A 20,428-nucleotide genomic window follows, 5' to 3' on the forward strand; every position below is an offset into this window, starting at 1 on the left:
TGCAATTTTCTTTGTCTTTGAGATGTTTCATACGAAGCGTTGTCAAGTATTGCTTTAGCACATCAATTAAAAATATAATGAAATTAAAATTAAAAATACTTTAATAACTAATATACTTGTTTGTGGTATGTTGAGAAGATGAAGGTGTTTACTAATTCTTGAGTGTCTTTACATCTAATACAAGGCATAACAAGCAATTCAGACACCACTCTCATGAGTTTTTCCCGTTTATGTACTGTAGTTTTTTTTAATATTTTCTTCTTGTTCTCAGCAGGTTTTCCATGTCTGTCTCTGCTTTCAAATCAGCCCTCGAAGTGGACTTTTTTTTAGTCGTCATTGTTATTTTATCTGTTGGTTGATTATTCACAGTAGTACTGATTGTATGAAGTCTTCATCCTTTGGTTAGAAGTCTAGTGAATACTCATTGTTACTATTGCCCCCAAATAGCAGAAACATTAAAACAATGAACGAAAAAGGTTTAGGACTTTACATCAAAAGTATGGTGTGTTATAATTTGTCTCTTCACCCATCCATCTATCAACTATCCTACTTGATTACATTTGATATACACATGTTTATCTTTTGTGCTATGTTGACGATCTTCGTCTACAGATAATGATGTTTTTAATTTTACCATGTTGATGCTTTTCATCTCTAGGTGTTATTATTTTGATATATAAAACTTAAAGGTTTTCGTCTATACAAGCATTGTTGTTTTTTTTGTATGTAGATGATGAATTGTTTTATGAATTGGATTGGATTGGAATTGTTAAAATTCTGCTATTGCTATCTTTACTAAAACTTTCAATGATTTCTGAACTCCTTATCTTTCTGTTATCTCTACAGGAAGTTTTTTTTTTAGTGTTTCACTCGTGCTTACTCTTTGCCTACATTTGTCTATATAAACATTTAATGTGATATGACATGGAACATTTTTCTCTGGATTATAATGGATGGACCTTAGTAAAGCTTTTGTAGACTTTTTGTCTATCACAGCTGTTAACAGCCTATGAACACTGGCTGACTGTAAACACAATTTTTTACGACAGAGCAAGAACAGGAGGTCATTAATTTGTGACTGCTTTTATAAAAAGTAAATGAGTAACGCTTTTCAAATGAAAATGGCCTGCTTATTATTTGTCTATTTTTCCATATTAACCTATTTACTCACTAGGTGACATTTGCCACTGCTCCACTAATCACTTGAAGTTTTGTTCACTTTGACCCTGCCCTACAGTGGGTCCTATGTATTATGTAATGTCCTCTAGGGTCGTGGTTCGTGTTGCTTTTTTTGCATCGATAAAGGTCAACAGCTGCACACAAACCCAACACTCATCCCCGCAGACGCAGTTTGGACTCGCGGGCAGGCAGTGTAATCGTATTACAGAGTAGCCTGTGGACAGGTGAGACATTTAAAATACGCAGTTAAATCAGACTGCACTTGTTTGAAAAAATATAAAGGGCTGGACAAATATTTAAGTCAGATTAACTAAGTGTAGAGGAGATAAGAGTAAGTACCATACAACTTACCAGATGTTACACAGTTTTCGTCTCAAGTATGAAAACACTGCCTTGAAGAACGCTGCTGAAGCTTGTAATTTGAAAATTGTTACAGCAACCCAAATCAGTCGATCAGTTAATTGTAAAAGTCAGTCAGCGTGGTTTTGCCTGACACCATTAGCATGTCACCGACCTAAGGTTTTTGTCTTTGTGTCCAGAGATCGGCGACTGTCATGATTTGTCTCCCTTTGCTACTTGCTCTCTGTGTCTTCACGGGCGACGTCACATCGCTCCTCGAGCAAACGGTGAACTGATTTCACGACCTTACAAGTTTTGACTATCCTCAATATCTGACCTCCATTGACAGACCCGTCACAATTTACATCTGCAGTAAAAGCACCACAAGTCTTTATGACTATCAGTGCCTCCATATCGCTGCTCCAAAATACTTTTTAATATAAAAAATTGGTGGGTGAGAATTTGATAGCTCTTTAAAAAAGGATCGGCTTGAAGATGAATCTGGTTGCTGCTAATATATGACATATCGACGCACGCACGAACACACACAATTTCTCTCTGACACACTTTCTCTATGTCCTCTTCTCTCTCTCTCTTAGTATACAAATATAAGTATATACACCCAGACGTGTGCTTGCCCAAAGAAAGCATTTAATCAGCTCCACGACATATTGCAGTTGCAGTGTGTAGGACTGGGTGGAAAGTGCGACCCCCAAGCAGTCTATGGACAAGCTGGTCACTGCTGTACACTAGGGATGTGCAGAATGCAGCAGCATATTGGCGGCAGTGTGGACTACGTCTGTCATGCGCTCAGACCATAATGAGCGAGGCCCTCCTAAGAGTTTCAAATTTTATGCTCGTTTCAGTGGGTTCAAAAGCATTTTGATGATGGTGAATGCTCGCGCAATTCTTTCAATTGTACATTCCTGATAAGATCTCTGAAAAAGAAATAGTTCAGCAAGACAGAAAAACTACAAGATTACATTTTGAGAAAATGGATAAAAAAACAGCAAACAAATAAAAAGCGGACATGAAAAAAGAAAAAAAAAGAGTTTGGATGTGAATATCGCCTTTCCATCCGTCTTCCGGTCTTGAAATTTACTTAGATTGGCAAACTGTGCACGATGCCCTTGCGGATTGAATTTACAGGGTAAATGTTAAAAATAATTTTACCTTTTTATGAAATGGCTGTCATCTGATGACTACCTGCTCTGTTTGAGATGTGAATGTCTTCAATAAAAAAAAAAAGATTGAGCAAAAATGTGTCAATGGCTTTGTGTGGTAATCGAGAAACACATTGAGTATTCGTAACGAGAACAGCGTTTGTATCCTGGTGGAGATTGTGAGTTTTAGTTGAGAACGGCGGTGTTCTGATGGATTCCATATTTGAGATGAAGAAATAAACTGTAACTGATCAAACATTTTACTGAAAACTCTTCCTGCAGTCCCCTAACAGAATAACTAGAAGACAGAATACAGAAAGGTCAATAACAAATTGATTCTCTCCTCTCTCTCTCTCTTTATATAAATATCTAAATTTATTTCAGACTGCTCTTTAAGTTCACTTTAACGTGAAAAAGACGGAGCTAACTATACATATTAGATATTTTTTTCAAGTGAAATTTTTGACATTCGGTGTTTTAGTCGTTTGGGGCTGTTTATAAGTCCAGGCCCGTGCTCACGTGTTGAATAAGTTAGTACTGGAAGTCTTGGGTGATTTCAAAAAAATTGTACTTGCTTGATAGAGACTTATCTGGAGTGTGTTTTGGAAGATAAGGATCTGAGCGACTGTACATGTACACGCAAGGCGAGGAAAAGGAATCGGGTGGTGAGACAAACAGTGCCGAGAAGTGTCCGCCATGAGCGCAACAACTTTGCTGTTGTTGATGTTGGCTTTCCCTGCCATGTGGGCTGCTCCAGCTACTGAAACACTGGTAATTTTTTTTTTTTAAGGTTTTAAAAAAGAAATACAAATTATGATCTTTTTGTTCTTGTTTCCTTGTTTTTGGCTGTCTTTGATGCATTTTTTAACCCCGGTATTATATTTTTTAATTATGTCCTCAGTCATGTCGCTGCTTTTGTAGTTTTTGTTGATACAGCTGCTATAATCACTACATTTTATTTTTTTTTCTGTAATAACATTTTGGCTTCGTTTTGTGGAGAATCATGTAGCTATTATCTATGATGTAAAGCCATCGATATAAAGAAATAAACATAGCTACTAATCATCTTGTTACCTTCCTTTAAGTTTTCAAGATTATTTCTCTTATAGTTCTTGTAGTTTTTACTCTAATCTTTTTTATCGCAACCTGCTACTGTGAGAGGGCCAAGTATATTATTTCAAAAATAAAACCCCATGCATGTACATATGTCACGTAGTAGTACCAGATGTCTGTGACAGTATGGGGGTCAAGTCACTCACCTTATTGATGTCTTTCTCTACAGTGCGTGACAAGAGGAGGAGAGTGCGACCCAACGATACCCCATGATGCTCTGTTCACCTGGGGCCGTGGGCAGTGTTGCCATAGCTACGAGTGGTGTATGGGGTGGATTCTAGAGGATGGTACACAGGTACACAGGTGTACATTGCCATTGTGAAACAAAAGAAGAATGAGAATTACAAAAACCAGAAAGTGTCATAATTCTTCTTCAACTGTTGACATTATTTGTATTCCGAAAATCTGATCATTACGATTTACTATAATTTAAAAAAAACGGTTGTGTGACTAATCATCAACAGTATTTTTTATACATATTATATCAGAAATGATTTCGAAATAAAGGAAAAAAGTGTCAACCTTGAATTAATCTCCTGTCATTGGCGGCTTCTATGAACTAATTAATTTATTTTCTTACTAGCTTACATACCCTAAACCCTCGTCTCTGTAATAGGAGAGGAGTAGAATTCTACACTATCATAAAAATGAGGAATGAATAAAGCAACAAAGGGTAACATCATTTCTAAAAGGTGTATCCTACTTTTTCCTAATCCCAGATTACAGAACAGCTCGGGAGGCGTGTGTGTGTGGAGGGGGAACGGTTCCCACTGCCAAACCTTTGACTTTTTTCACTTTGACCTTTCTCTTAAATGGATGTCACGCACCACATGGTGATTCCCAGGACTACAGTCTGTTGTCTTTCTCTAGACATGAGTCAAGGTCAAAAGTTGCATACAAACACATTGTTGTTAGTCACTCCTCCCTAGAGAGGTAATCTTGACTTCAGACCTCAAGCTTTGTGGAAGCTGTGGACACCGTCATCCTAAAAGAGAACAGGTAAGAATTATGGAAACATTCTGACACGCCATTCAATGAGAAAAATATTCTGGAGTTATTTTAAAAAAGCAATAAAAAAAAACCCATCGAAAAAGTGTCTGTCAGATGGCTTGATTAATGGAAACACCATTAGAATGTAAATGCTCATCAGTCTTAGCAATACTTTGTTTTCGTTGTAAAGCCTGAAAGCCTAGACCTGGAAATAACTGAGAATTCTTGTGAAGTTATAAGACCATTGCAACATCTAAAATGATTATTATTTGTTATTCTTTAATTTGGATGTCTTCCTTTGTCGACTTGAAATAAATTTGCCGTTGCCATTGCCAGCCCGCTCGCCTGACATTTCTTTCCTTCTGTGTCTAGAGATCGCTGACCGCCATGATTTCTCTACCTTTGCTGCTTGTCCTTTGTGTCTTAACCGGCGAAGTCACATCTTTGCTCGACTCAACGGTGAACAGATTTTTTATTATCTTCACTACTTCCACAACCATCATCCCGAATCACCAACACACACACACGCTAAAACGCATGCAATTCACACAAAGAAGACATTTTAATGAACTTTGCTATATATTGCAGTGTGTTGGTTTGGGCCAGAAGTGTGACCCCGAGGCGACCTCAGGTCAAGAGGGTCACTGTTGCTTTGGGTGGTGCAGGTCTTTACACCTGTCTGACGGAAGTGTAGACCATGTATGTCGAACGATACTTCCGAACCTCCCTTGAGAAGCATTAGCATCCGGTGACCTCACGAGCCTTACACAGTTTCTGAAGACTTGCAACGATTTCGAAATCAGTGTTTATACCGGCGTTAACATACTTCTTTTGAAAGCTGTTTTACAGTAAGATTGCCGAATAAAACAATATTTTAGGCTCTTTTGTGTCATTTTCTTGATTCATGCTAAATATTGCGTGGGAACATTAACTAAACTATGAATAGAATATTTTGATAGCTAATTCACTTGCCTGGGCTAAGTTAAGGAGATGAACGTTTTGACTAGTATTTGACTACCTGTGTGAGTACCTTTCCGTCTAATACAAGACTTGTACACGGTAAGCTGTTCACACGGGAGTCTCGTGGTTTACAATTTTTCTTCTTCTTCTGTCTCTGCTTTCAAATCAGCCCTCAGTGTACTTCTTTAGTCTTCATCTTCATCTCATCTGCTGGTTGATTGTTCATCCTGTGACTGGTTGATGCTTTGGTTAGGTGTTTAATAAATACTCACTATTACTATTGCCCTAACTAGTAGACATATTATAACAATGAACACAAAAGTCACGCAGTTTACAGTAAAAACACGGTAAGTGATAATTTGTCTCTTCACTCATTCTCCTCTATTACATCTAGCTTATATCAACACGTAAAGATGAAAAACAATATCGTGTATACATCAAAATAACGCTTAAAGATAAAAATGGTAACACATTTAGACAAAAATCATCAACATGTAAAAATAAAAAAAACACCATTATGTGTGAACGATGAAGTGAGTGATTTTCGTCTATAAGTTATGTATTTTCTCTGCATGTGCTGAGTTTTTCATGAATTTGATTTTGCGTGTTAAGACCTACTAGCGCCATCTTTACCAAAACTTTCAATGACTGGTTTCTGAACTTTTTATCTTTCGTTATCTCTTAAGACAGTTTTTTTTTCTTTGGTTCCCTCTTGCTTGCTCTTTGCCTGCCTATGTGTATGAGAATATTCGGAACATTTTTCTCTGGGGACAATGGACAAGCCTTACAAAACCTTTTGATAAACCTTTTGTCTTCCACAACTGTTAACAACATCTGTTCTTTGTCTGATGGTGAAACAAGGTAAAACAGCAATTTCCCATTCAGAAATTATCAAGGTTTGTGGCATATGAAGCAACTATTTTAGAAAACAACATTGGTAGCAACAGAACAGTATTCCAAATTTCTTCCGTACATCAAATTGTGTAACAGGACCCGCTCCGTGATCTTTTTGAGTTTTCTTCTCTTTGCTCTAGAACAGGGGTCTCAAACTTAATTTACCCGGGGGCCACTGGAGGCAGAGTCTGGATGAGGCCGGGCCGCATCAGGTTTTCCACAAGAAAAGCTCTTACAAAAACATTCCAATGTTATCAAATGTCTTATTTTTTCATCTTATTTTTGTGTTAAAAAATAAAAATAAATTAACAAATTCATAAGAAAAAATAAATCAATCAGTAATAAATAAATAAATTGAAAATGAAAATATAATAATAATACAGCAGATATAGAAGACTGAAGAAAATATAGTTGCTGACCAGAGAAATGTAATTATGGCCACCCGCCCGGACCATCCAGAGGACAGTTGACAGAAACTGGAAGTTGCAGACTAAGGAGCGAGAGAGGAGAAGATATAACAGTATCAAACTCGGGCCGCACTAACATGAAACTTTGATATTGAGGTGGGGGCCGCAAACTTTTGACCTGCGGGCCGCAGTTGGCCCGCGGGCCGCGAGTTTGAGACCCCTGCTCTAGAATGAATCATATATATATATACCTAATCTTCTAAGGTTTAGGGTCGTGGTTCATTTTTTTTTTTTTTTTTTTGGCATCAAGGTGAACAGCTGCACTCTCACACAACACTCATCACCGCAGACGCAGTCTGGATTCGTGGAGGTTCAGGCAGTGTAGTCCTAATACAGAGTGGGTGTTGACAGGTGAGATGTAGAACATAAATAAGTTTAAATCAGACAGTTTGAAACTTTTTGAGAAGAGAATGAAGGTGGTGGGAAAATATTTGTCAGTCTAACTGCAGAAGAGGCTTAATATTGTTGCTCACTTGCTGATCAGTTAATTGTCGTAATTAGAGATGGGGTTTGTCAGTCTTTAGACTAGTCTTGACTCGTTATTTTCATGTCATCAACCTGAGGTTTTTGTCTTTGTTTCTAGAGATCACCAGCTGCCATGATTTGTCTCCCTTTGCTGCTTGCTCTCTGCGTTTTCACCGGAGGTGTCGCATCTCTCCTTGAACAAACGGTGACAACATTTTCATGACTAGAATGCATCTCACAAAGCATGCGTCCACCTTCACACAAGTCACAATCACTGCATCAACAGCACAACCCGTCCTTCTACTGCTGTGACAGTTTTGGATGACACACACACACAGACGAAACAAACACAAATGCACAGACCTGTAGACAAAATATGTTAAATATAAAATAAAAATTTGAATTTGAATGAAACTGCACTATATATTATTGCAGTGTGTTCGTTTGGGTCAGAATTGCCACCCTGATGAAGCGTCAAGTCGCTGCTGTAGCCATGGGATATGTATTAACTTACAATTCGAGCAAGGCAATACAAACTACGTATGTATGCCCATCCTACCTGAATAACCATCTCCTGGTGATTTCAAACCACTTCGTCAGCGACAATGAGGATAATGTTATATTCTTTGAACTTGTCATCATTAGTCAATAATGAATAAAGTATCTTTCAGTTGATTACTTTTCATGTGATCTTATTTATCCAAAACAGTATGTTGCAAAGGAAAAATGTCTCAGAAAATTTAAATAAAACAGCAGTGTAACAACTTATTTAAATTGCTGACATCCTTACCACAAACATCTCTTTAGTGTTGTGTTCTCTGAAAAAAAAAGGTTTACACGAAACTCTCTATGCAGTGAAGTTTGTACACGTATTAGGTTTGTTGGTAATCTGTTGTCTATGATTGTACCTCGTCAATCCTTACAAAGCTCCCTGCACACATTATCTTGTCCTTATCTCCTTTGATATGTGAGGTACTTTGAATGATCTTTTCTTATAGGTTATCTATTTTTATGAGAACAATTAATATGTTGTTAAAGTGGACGCCGGTGTCATCTGTTTTTTAACTCTTTCTTTCACGTAAACAGTAGAAAGGCCAGCAAATAGCATTAAAAAGTGGTCCCTGCCGGTGGACCTTATCAGTTGTCACCTGTCACTGAGAAAAGAGAGTTAACCACAGTTTCCCAGTCGTCTACAAAACTTAGTTCTTCTGAGGTATGTTTGCATTTCGGGCTACAGTTACGATCATAATTTCCTGCACAAAAGCTTGAAACAGAAAATTATAACTGAAAGAAAATCAAAACATTTAAAATAAAATTTATTGAAGCATGCAATCCGTTCCCGTTACCATCCATCTTTTCATCTCATCTAGAGGTTTAGATAGTCTGTCATCGTCTATATTACAGCTTGAACATAGTTTGCTGTTTATGCTGGGCTTGTTTGTGCGTTTTTGGCGGTAAAGGAAGGAAAGCAATAGCTGAACATTTCTCATACATATACTAGACTGAGCGCACATCTTTTTTGATGGTGGAGTGAAATCTGTCAGTTGTGTTTGAGGATACTTGCTCATGCAGACTTTATGCAATTAATAAAGCTGTTATTACCGCCGACGTCATACAAGTAGTGGAGGATGAGGATCACCATGTCTATCTTCCTACTCGTCATTGTTGCCATCATGACTGCTTCCGTGGCAGGTGAAGAGGTCAGTAATAGGACTGTATATAAACGTGACCTCGTACATCAGGTCAATTGTAGTACTGTGTATATATATATATGTCAACTCGTACAATATGTCATTAAAAGTATTGTGTGTGTATATATATATATGTGTGTCACTCAGTACAGCAGCTCACACAACCTCTTTCTTGCTTTGCTTGTTTGTCTTTCGGTTCTTTTGCTCATTGTGCTTTCATTTTTTTTCTTTCTGTCTATAACAAGTATTCTCCAATCCATTCTTATGGACGATGGAGATATAAGTAATATAACAAATGATTGCGCCGATTCTTTGTGGTACAGGGAAGAGATAGTGAATGAAATGAGAACGACGAAGACGATTCCTTATATTATAACTATGATCAGTTAAGCTATAATAATTATTTGTTGCAGTGTGTCCTACATGGCGAGCCATGTGACCGTACAAGCGGCATTCCCTGTTGTTCCCGATTTGAATGGTGTTCCGGCTTTCTGATGGAGGATGGTAAAGTCGAGCACAGGTGTACCCTTATCCTGCCTGGGTGATCAGCTACCACTCTACTTCCACTGAATCAGGCTACGGGTTCATACATAGGTTCTCACTGTCTTCAAATAAACAAGATCGTGTTCACGCGTTCAAAGAAAATCGTTTTCACTTTTTGTGTTTTTATTCTCATTATGCTGTCTTTCACTATTGTTACCTTTCCCTAACACCACTAACTCCTTTCAAGTCTGAAGTATCGTTAGCTTATTTGCATTAATTAAAAAAAATACTGGGAAGACAGAAAAAATCTTGCAATCATTTACGGAATGATAATGGTGACGAGTTACCTGTATTATAAGAGTTGTCGCTCATGTAAACATGTTTTCTGCTAGTTACCTTCGTTCGTCTCTGTCACCAAGGTTTTTGAATATCAGGCCGTCAACGTAACTAATGTTTGGCCTGGGGTTGACAGATCTTTACTCAGTAATTTTTCCTTCCTGGGTTTATCTTCTCCCCGTTCTGTCGTTGTATAGTGTCCTAGACGAGGCTAGAATAGGAATCATTATAGATAAAGCGTGTATCTTCCTAAAATTAGTCGTACTTGATGTCATTGTGATGAAACGATTTACAACTCATTATCTCTACTTCGGTGAAATGACAATCAGCAAGGAGGCCAGTGGTGGATATTACAAGATACGTGTTTGCCTTACTACGAAAGCTCATGACATAGAACTAGGGGAGATAAACTATCTCGAAGGCTGTAATTCGACCACCGATGTTTTATCGACGATTTATCGGTCTTTGACCTGACAAACACACCTACCTGCTCAGTTAAAAAAAGGACAATAATTATCAAAGAAAACAGGTGCACTAGTACTAGGATTCGCGGAGATGTGAGGAGACCAGAGATTGTTGCGGTAGAAACTTCTTTAAGTCTTCTTTAAAACTTCTTTCAAGGACCAGTTCCAGAAACGGCAGAGTAAGTCAAAGTGGAAAGTTTGTCGGCTATACAGTCCACCATTTATTCTGCTTCATCTTGAATGTATTTACCATAGCTGAGGTGTTTACTTGGCGCCATTGAGACATTTCTTGTCATGTGTTTATAGGCAAATGTGAACACAAGAGCATTGTGTTATACGTGTTTTATTGTTGTTGTGTTACGTGCTTATATCTTTACACAATTAAAACAACCTTTTGTATTTTTTTTTTTTTTTTTGAAGAATACAGGCATACCGAAAAAGTGCATCTCTGTGTATGATAGATTGTTCTTGATAGATTTCTTTCTTTCTTTTCTCTTTATTTTTCTCATTCTCTTTCTTTTTCTTTCTTTTTACAAGTTTTCTTACTCTTTTCTCGTGCTCTGTTGTTTTTCTTTATTTTTAATTAATGAAATATAACTATAGATAAATGGTTGCAAACATCTTGATTTTATTAAACATTGAAGAAATACGCGCGATACATTATTAACGCAAAACTGAGACGGACAGAAAAATTCATTACAAAATATGAACGAAATGAAGATGAAATTACATAAGCAATTCTCCAAAGATGCTTTACCTAAAAGCAGTTGAGCTCATTTGTTCTGGTTCTAATACTGGAAAATGCATGAATTGAAAAACCTTAGAAGCTGATTATAATTCGACAAACGAATTATCAAGAAGGCTTTGATTGTCTGTTGTGCGCCATAGAAAGGCGAGCAAATAAAAGCAAGCGACGGACGTTTTTTTTTTTTTAGAAAAAGAGTTAGTTGTTTGTTGTCAACACTATTGTTTTCTTGGGTTATAGCGATTCATATACCTCAAGATTACATGCTGACTTATCTTTAATGATCAAAGAAGGGGAAAAAATGCATACAGCACCATATGAAGCAATCGCTTAAACTGAAAGAGAACGGAAAGTTTGTTGTACATAAATACCTACGCAGCTACTTACAAACAGTCGAAAACGTATTCACACCATCTTACAGACAATTTTCTGAGCATTTACACTAATAAAAAAAGAAACAGCTGGAATGCGACAAGAATGATTTGAGAACCCAATACTTATTGCAAAATTCAAGCTTTTTTAAATGATAGCGTTATGTTTGATTGCACACTTGCACACAAACAGTTTCCTGAGAAAAAACACGATTTATAAAGCATTTCGTTTAACGAAACTTTCATATGAACATATGAAGAGTTATCTGGTCCATTCCAGCATAAATAAGCCTTACTTTATGTTCATTATGGCATAAATAAGCCTTGTTGTTTGGTCCATTACAACATAAATAGGGCTTGTAAAGCACGATTGCTACAAAAAGGAGGAATATTTTGATCAATTAGCTAAAGCACATGGACCTTGTATTCCTCTGTAACGCATCAGTAAATAGTTTTTTTTTGGTTTCTTACTACGGACTGCTGAGATGTGGTTGCTCGTGGCTGACGCACTGACGCCAGTCGTAGTTGCGCAGTTGTCCGTTGTATCGCGCGTTCCCCAAACACTGCGCGAACGTCAGCTCACAGTCACACACACTGCGGGCACACGGACTCCACAGCTGGTCATCTGCAATCACATGGCAGTCCTACTCTGTCATTAGTGGTTATCACTCCTCATTGCTGCCATTTCCAGTTACATTTGAATGACGGGAAAGCTTAAAGTATTGATATGTTTACTTCCAAATCCACTATGATTGGCTTTGTTCGGGTATTCATTGGACACCCGTTCCAACACCAGATCTCACAAAATCTCGACAAAATTCTGGAGAGACAGAACAGTGTTTCAGAGTTGAGAACCGAGTTACAAACTGATAGACAGGTCCTGAGAGAAAAAGTTGTGTGCGTGAAGGTCACGTGAAATGAGCGGTTTTCCTGAACGTTTGGGAATTTGAACTTTGGTCACCTCGCTGCTGCTGATTCTTCTTCTTATTATTATTATTATTGTTTGTGGAGGGGGGGATTGGTGTTTTACGCCGTGCCAGCAACTGAGGCTATATTACGGCAAGCAGCCAGCCCTGTAAACAGATGCCACGTGCAGAGAAAGAACAGCATGCCAGAGACGAGAAATGAACTCTGGGCAGCCAACCTTCACTGTATTGGTGACAGGCGCTAACCGTTGCGCCACCGGACCGCTATTGTTTGGGGAAAGAGAAAGGAAGACAGAGACATAATCACAGAGAAAAACAAGGCACTTATAAAGAAAGAGAGATCAACAGACAAAATGAGGCAAAATAGAGAAAAAGAAAAATAGAGACAAATACAAAAAGAGAATCGGATAGAGAGGCAAAGATAGAGGCAAAAAAAGAGACAGACATACGAACAAAGAGAGTGCGAGAGAGAGAGAGAGAGGGTCAAAGAAAGAAGGAATTTCATTATTTGCACATGCAACCATCAGAACGTTCTGCCATCTTCCCACATGTTGATACTGACTACCCGCCTCACCTGTACAGGTGCACGTGCCGTTCTCCGTGCACGTGTAGTCAAATCCCACAAACTGCGGGTAGAACCACAGACACGTCACTTGCCCGTAACACCGGTCATGTTGTCTGCAACACCTGCAACACGTTACCGAGTGATGACGTCACGGTATATAAAATACAGTGAGGTCTAAATATGATGTATGTACAGTATGTAGCCTTATAACTACGACACTCACTCGTCGACATCGTCAAGCGGCTCCTGAGTGCCAGCGTTGCCCAGGCCGCAGAAGCAGCCATACTGGTAGTAGTCGAAGCAACCGCGGTTGGTGTGGACACGGATCAGTTCACACGCCTGCAGTAGCGTGCGCTTTGTTCGGCTTCGATGGCCGGAGGGAACAACGGCGCCGAGACTGTAAACTAATAGTCATAGTCATCATCATCAATCATCATCAATCATCATCAACCACCATCAATCAATCATAAATAAATCAATCAATCAATCATCAATCCATCATCCATCAAGCATCAATCATCCATCAATCATCATCCATCATCATCATCATGCATTCTCACCTAATGATAAAAATGTTAGTTACTAACCGACAATGATTTCTTTCCCGAAGTTCAAAGTATTACCAATAAAAAGGCATAGAGCTGCTAGTGACAACGAGAGAGCCGTTACTAACCAATAAACAATGATCAAACTATTACCAATAACGATCAAACTGCTACTTAACAATGAACGATGATAAAATGTTGCCAGTAAATAATAGATCAAGTTGTTACTGAACAATAATGAAAGAATGTTACAGATAAATGCATGCATCAATAAGCACAGGTAAAATATTATTAATGAATAAAGGTGAAACTGCTACTTACCGATAAACACTAACGTGATTCCCACAAAGATAAGCCGCAGCGCCATGTCACAAGGTGGAAGGTTAGGGACAAGGTAGAGAGGTCACAGGTCACAGTGCTTGACAGCAGCTCGCTATACCTGCTGTATACGGATATTAATGTACTTACACGAACACACACACATTTTGTCTTGATCTATTTGTCTGTTTGTTTGTTTGTCTGTCTGTCGGTCTGGTCGGTCGGTCGGTCGGTCTGTCTTCCTTACTTCAATGTGGAGCTACGAGCCTATTCCGTAATGACCAAATCAACTCCAACTGGATCAGTAAACAACTGTGTAGTCGATAAAAGTCAATGGAGGCTATTAACTATTCTTCCCTGGCAGCTGATTCGAGCAGCTATTTAATCAGTTCAAATGAATAATGAAAGAAAATAACAGAGAACCCCAAAACAGCCGGAAATGAACTATTCGAACTTTTCCCCGGCAAAACAGGAAGAAGAGTTACAACGTCAGTTGGGGGTGGTTGGGTCAGGGTGGGGCTGGGTGCTAGCGTAAGGTACAGCTGAGGGATAACATGTTAGATAAGTGTTTTCGGTAACATAATACTAACAGTTACGGAGTTCGTAATGGGAAAATACAATGAACAGTTTCAATATTTTAAAGTCAACTTCCTAGAAACTGGTTGTTATACAAATAGCTGGAGAATGAGAGTGAGATGTTTACAGTGATGATGTTGTTTACAACGATGGGAATTCGGTGAAGGCTGAATGCTTATTTTAGAGTGGTGACCATGAAAAGCGGAAATTCCAAATTAACCATTAACACAGATGCCACACTGACTAAGATACATCAGTATTTAAATAACGCAATTAAGTGTATTGCAAGCACCCGAAAGAACAGGAAAAATTAAAGCTCGGAAACCCTCCAATCAATACAGACATCTCCAATGAAGAGAAACAAAACACAAATTTCCCAAACTTTTAATCTGCAGACATGCTAATGACCGCACCAACACAGGATACGATTCCTGAATAACTAAGCTCGATAAAAGTTAGAAGACACCATTTTCTTCAATGTTTTGGTCTATTATCTTCAAATATATCATCTAAGAGAAAACTTTATAAAAAAAGAACACTTTGTCAGATAAATATTCCAACATGCGCTCCATCTCCGCAAAAATAAATAAGCTCCGAGAACTATGTTGCTGTGTGGAGGTTAAGAGAAACTAGGATATAACAGCCGTCGAAGATCAGTTACCCCAGCAACAGATAATAGTAAACAATTAACATGATTTAGTAACATCCCCCCCCCTTAAATAAATTAGTAATACATAAATAAACTCACAGAAATACTCCAATAATTAGTGAACAGTTTCTTGTGAATGTGACCCATGTAAGCTGATCAATGGTGGTTAAAAAAGACGAGGAATGTGCGTTATGGAAGCAGCCAAGTGTTGCCAAGCCCTTATAGTTCATATCCTGCTTCTGATGTCTGAAGTGCTTCCCGTTCGAAGCCAAAAATAAAATTACGTATGCGGATATGCACGTTCTACTGCAATTAAGTACTTTGCGAAAAGTACACGACCTTTGCCCCTAAATATGTGCGTCATAAATGTTTATTGTCAATTGTTTTTGCGGATGCTGTTATAGCTGTTATTAGTCAGCGGACAAAAACACGAGGCTTCTCTGAGGCACCTGAACAGAAGTGTACAAGGCTAATCACGTGATGCCAGGCACGCAGTTAAACTTCTAGCATTACTCATGGGAGTTAACCATGCAGCTAGCGCCATTATGTACTCATTCGTTGTTCATTCCATTATCACTAGGTTGTGTATGTAGTAACCTTGAGTTGGTTTTTGGTATTTGCATAGCTTACAATTTTGAGACGGGCCCCCCCCCCCCTCCGAAAAGAAAACTTTTTCCTCCCCTGATGAAGGTTGACAACAACAACAGCAGCAGCAACAACAACAACAACAACAACAACAACAACAACAACAACAACAGTTTGCTTATATAGCGCCTTATCCTCCCCTGTGGACAAGCTCAAGGCGCGTCACAGCTGACAGATCGTGTGACGTGAAAATAAGTTGACGTCAGAATATTCCACGTCACAGGTCAGCATCTACACACAACACGAACACAATCCACAGGCCAGATAGCAAACATGTCCTACAAGCGGAAACTCTCCACAACAAATGCAGTTCCATTCAGCACATCCAGCAGACGGCACCAGTCCCACTGGACCGATGGATGACCCCAATCCACGGAAAGGTTCACTGATCAAGCGGACATGTAGCCACCGAAACGAAGACCCACTACACTCCACTGACACGGCCTCACCAGACCAAAGGTCAGGTATGTTCATGTCCATTTATATCGTTCACATTATCACTGAGCAAGGTAACAGTCACTATTATCAAGGATCCTCAGCGTCCTTACTATCTACATTTTACCAGATGCCTGGCATCTAAGTGACATATGTATTTTTACATTATAACAAACATTTCAAACCATCAGATAAAGAAAGAAGAACACAAGAAAGGAAAGGAATTAGAAAGAAAACAACAGAAAAAACAATGGAAGAAAGAAATAAAGCAAAAAAGAAACAAAAAATAAAAGAGAGAAAGATTGGAAAAGAAAAGAAACGACAGAATATAAAACAAAGAATTTGCTTTAAAATTGAAGAAAGAAAGAAACTCTGGATTGTGACATTCTTCAGATATGCTAAGGATAAAGTGCAGATAAATATCCAGTTTGTACTTCGTCCTTCAGTAGTGACTGACAGTTTAGATATCTTCAGCCGTCTAGACGCTGACAAGCTATCATCTACGACACTAGTACATCGCTGACACCTTAACAAATATTTTCCCTTTTTGCACCCCAGCCTACATAAAATGTAAATTATTTTAGATTTTAAAACACCCCACAGTAGTATTACAGTTAAACTAAACATTTTCTTCTTAAAATAGCATGTACATATATAAGCAAAGTAACTCCCATGTTACTGTTGATTATAATTATTGTGAAATTCAATAATCACGAAGGACGTTTATGAAGATGAAATTTTTGATTTTTGATTTTGACGTTTATGCAGATGAAAGACCCCAATGAGCTCACAAAGGTACACGAAAATGTTTGACTACCCGTTCACCCGTTGATTATTTGTGGATGTGTCTGGGACTTCGTCTCGGTCGTCTCTGTGTTCACGGGTGTCCGAGTTCCTGTCTGTGTCTGCATATCAGAGAATATTTGGATAATACTGCATTTAATATCATTGTATGAATATTATGTTCCTGTGTGTGTGTACCTGTGTCTGCATGCGTGAATGCCAATATGCTTCTATCGGTACTAGAGCTCTCTTTCCTGAGTCTGTCTGCCTGTCTTTCTGTCTGAGATTTAACATCGACATGGTGAAAGTCATACCATTAAAAAAAAACCCGACTTACCGACGCTGAAGTCCCGGAGTCAGGAGGCACCAAGGGTCACAGAAATAGTCTCATGATGTCAGAACGTACAACTATCCAGGTACATCAAGACTATAATGTACACATTAAACCTCAGTTAAACTTTGTTACCCTGGGTGTCTCGCCACAGATACAGACTGTCTCGAGCTTTGAACCGACTAGGGACAACGTCAGCTGCTGACACGCATCTTGGCACAGGTGAGAAACACACTAGGCCACTCACCTTTGATCTCAGTGTGATTAGCTCTTGATTACAGCAGGTGGCAGGTGGTCTGAAGCTGTCCTGCTGCTTCTGTCTCTAGGTCCCGGGTTATCTTGAGATGACAGAGTTCGTGATGCCTGCTTGAGACTTGCGCGTGCTAAAAGTAAACTCACGGGTCTACAGACAAAAAGGAAGGTGAATAATATTGTAAAGAATGAACAGATAACTCGACACATCTGAAAAATAGTTATGTAATGGATGCACGGTTTTACAGACAACATGATACCTCTAAAAATTACTTGTAATGTAATGAATGTACAGGTCTGTATTTAACATGATACAGCTAAATGTTAGTAGTACTGTGATGGATACACAGCTCCACAGACAACATGACACAGATGAGTTACTAGTTCTGTAGAGAAAGTTGAGACTATATCAATGACAATGCCTTGGCTACTACTGCAACCATTACTTGCATCGCTTGAAAGCTTTTAAATTTCAACAGCAATAAAACAAACATAAAAATGTACGAAGCAAAAAGAAAAAGAAGAATAAATAGAAAGATAATGTAAAATCAGAGTTATAAATCTCAAACGTATGTACCTGAGTTTACTTTTACAGAGCCGCCTATAAAGCTGAGAATAACTATTAAACTACGTTTACGAGGTCTGTGTCAACAATAAAAATGTATTTTCTAATAGTACATGACTGCTTTCAGGTGTGAGCCACCTGTATTGTGCTCTAATGTAGCCTCAGTTGATTTATTTCTGAACGCCAGCAACTGACTCTCACCTGTTGATCATTGGTAGCCTCCCCTGCCTCGCTTACAACGTTGTATGTGTGGTGTGTTGTGAGTGTGATGTGTGTGTGTGGTGTGTGTGGTGTGTGTGTGCGTCTGGGGTGTGTGTGGTGAGTGTGATGTGTGTGTGTGGGTGTGTGTTTTTACATCCGAGTTCCCTGCCAGACAAGGGTGGACACAGTTGTCTCCTATTAGGCGCCCGAGAAGACGACGGCGGCAAGTTAGGTGTGAAGAGGAGGGGTGTGCAGGGAACGGGGACCACGCAAGAACTAAATATGCCGAGTGCCTGATTGCTCTCCTCTCCAAACTGAGCTTCAAGACGCTGTAAATCCCACTTTGGGGCGACATGTTGTCTCGTTGTTGTCTGGGACAAGGTACCGCTCTTTCAACATTCCTTCCTCTACCACATTATTTCCTTAACAATGCAATTAAAACATTATAGTCAAGCGGGAAAGGAGGAATTAATACATTAGATGGAGTGGTGTTTAAAAATTTGTGACTTAAAAGTATGGAACAATTGATATTATTACATATTGAACACAGACCTAAATCAAATAATGTCTTAACCAGCGGAACACGCAAAAGAGTTCTAAGAGCAGTTTATGGTAAGTAGGTATTTTCACCGCTGAAATTCTGAGAAGAGCATGATAATGATTCGGTGAGGGGAACCATCTTCTCTTTTGTCCTCCGACATAATCTACAGTCGTAACTGAGTAACACTCAGGTGAGGTGTGTGTCATGCTCTTCACTTCATTCTTCTGTCGAGTAGTCTGCTCGATAACGATAAACAGCTCTTCCCAGTACATTCATTTGAGAAAGAGAGGAGATGTCCTTTGCATTTCACCAAGCAGGTTCATGACCACAGGCTCGAAGCAAAGCGGTTCGTCTGTTCCTCACAGCGCGACACGTGACAGATGACACCCTGTGAGGACCCACCGCGAAGACAACAACTGGTCCGTTGCGCGGTAGCAACATGACCCTCCGCAACACAAACGTCTGGACTTAAAACAGGATACGTGTTGGATGATATATGCTTTGGGGTCTAGTGGGTTTTCAAGTAGAGACTGAAACATCACTGAAGTGCTTACAGGATTTATGGGGCGTTTATGAGTGCATCCCACAATTCCTTATATGACAGTCACTACCTTGTTTTCGTTTTTCCTTTTCTCTTACGGATATGTAAGTATAAATGTATAGACACGAAGCTCAGATACGCAATGTCCGCGCAAATAAAAAAAAGTATGATGGAAATAGCTGAACACAACTGATCCCTATAGGAATTTTAACTGTTTAGTTTACAAGGATATTAAAAAGGCTATGGCGAATCTTACATATCACACACACATTAGTGTACGTGTATACATGATGTGTACCCACACACACACATACACGAATAGATAAAATGTTCACATGTGAGTGGTGTGTTCGACCAATAAAGAATTCAAGAGACAAATTAGTGAAACTGTCTGTTGTTCCGATGAGTTACTAGAGTAAGTTAAGGAGCAAAACCGTCAATAACAGCAAGTAATAGTTTCGAATACATGGAATAATCATGGAATAATCATGGAATCATAGCCACTAAGTGAAGACCAGTAAGTCTGGTCCATAGAGCGTCAAAAGGAGTTTTGTTAAGGCATTGGACGTTGTCTTCAAGTCCTGTTGGAAACTGGAATCTAATAAATAGTGTCGTCTTCTAGAAACACACTCATACCTACATCTACAAGCACGCAAGCTTTCTCTCTCTCTCACACCACCTTTGTTAATCGCACACTTCAATACACTTGCATGAAGACCCGCTAGCACCGCCACCCCTTGTGTTGCCGGGTGCATGTCAAAGTCAACGTTTGCAGGCGACGACAAGCGAGGAATACACAGGACGAGGCGCCAGAATGCAGACACTGTGGCGAGAAAGGAGTCCGGCCATCGTGACTTGCTGTGTTACCACAACCGTTGAACAGAGTCCATAAGTG

General features: G+C 39.0%; 1 protein-coding gene and 4 long non-coding RNA genes across 9 annotated transcripts; 4 read left to right on the top strand and 1 right to left on the bottom strand.

Moving 5' to 3' along the window:
- Nucleotides 1-844: 844 nt before the first annotated feature.
- LOC112566553 lies at nt 845-2,791 on the top strand. The gene is made up of 3 exons (XR_003099633.1): nt 845-1,403; nt 1,719-1,805; nt 2,196-2,791. It is a non-coding gene; the product is annotated as an uncharacterized LOC112566553 (long non-coding RNA).
- A 476-nt stretch (nt 2,792-3,267) lies between these two features.
- Nucleotides 3,268-5,666, top strand: LOC112567335. Its single transcript, XR_003099797.1, has 4 exons — nt 3,268-3,452; nt 3,964-4,793; nt 5,157-5,243; nt 5,373-5,666. It is a non-coding gene; the product is annotated as an uncharacterized LOC112567335 (long non-coding RNA).
- Nucleotides 5,667-6,451: 785 nt separating this feature from the next.
- Nucleotides 6,452-8,257, top strand: LOC112567336. 2 transcript variants are annotated; one of them, XR_003099799.1, is made up of 4 exons: nt 6,452-6,640; nt 7,356-7,456; nt 7,689-7,775; nt 8,006-8,257. It is a non-coding gene; the product is annotated as an uncharacterized LOC112567336 (long non-coding RNA). The 2 variants fall into 2 exon arrangements; XR_003099798.1 differs by having other exon boundaries at nt 6,469-6,605.
- Nucleotides 8,258-8,617: 360 nt separating this feature from the next.
- LOC112567136 lies at nt 8,618-9,906 on the top strand. Its single transcript, XR_003099761.1, has 3 exons — nt 8,618-8,783; nt 9,163-9,270; nt 9,675-9,906. It is a non-coding gene; the product is annotated as an uncharacterized LOC112567136 (long non-coding RNA).
- Nucleotides 9,907-11,155: 1,249 nt separating this feature from the next.
- On the bottom strand, nt 11,156-17,644 carry LOC112567135 (basic phospholipase A2-like). 4 transcript variants are annotated; one of them, XM_025243690.1, is made up of 5 exons: nt 17,440-17,644; nt 14,018-14,135; nt 13,375-13,555; nt 13,161-13,273; nt 11,156-12,285 (listed from the first exon to the last, which is right to left on the bottom strand). In XM_025243690.1, exons 2-5 carry the CDS (start codon nt 14,061-14,063, stop codon nt 12,131-12,133), a joined length of 495 nt encoding a protein of 164 aa, XP_025099475.1. In that variant the 5' UTR covers nt 14,064-14,135; nt 17,440-17,644; the 3' UTR covers nt 11,156-12,130. The 4 variants fall into 4 exon arrangements, with proteins under 4 accessions (XP_025099475.1, XP_025099472.1, XP_025099474.1 ...); XM_025243687.1 differs by having other exon boundaries at nt 14,018-14,138; nt 17,440-17,643; XM_025243689.1 differs by lacking the exon at nt 17,440-17,644 and adding an exon at nt 15,339-15,535 and having other exon boundaries at nt 14,018-14,138.
- Nucleotides 17,645-20,428: the final 2,784 nt, after the last annotated feature.

The sequence above is a fragment of the Pomacea canaliculata genome, linkage group LG6 (genome assembly GCF_003073045.1).
Source record: "Pomacea canaliculata isolate SZHN2017 linkage group LG6, ASM307304v1, whole genome shotgun sequence".
Classification (NCBI taxonomy): domain Eukaryota; kingdom Metazoa; phylum Mollusca; class Gastropoda; order Architaenioglossa; family Ampullariidae; genus Pomacea; species Pomacea canaliculata.

Excerpts from the sequence above, each read along its gene's own strand:
- LOC112567135 (XM_025243690.1), bottom strand. The coding sequence starts at position 14,063 with ATGGCGCTGCGGCTTATCTTTGTGGGAATCACGTTAGTGTTTATCG. Across the intron at positions 13,556-14,017 it reads AATCACGTTAGTGTTTATCG|TTTACAGTCTCGGCGCCGTT; the intron begins GTAAGTAGCAGT and ends TATGACTATTAG. Across the intron at positions 12,286-13,160 it reads CGGCACGTGCACCTGTACAG|ATGACCAGCTGTGGAGTCCG; the intron begins GTGAGGCGGGTA and ends ATGTGATTGCAG.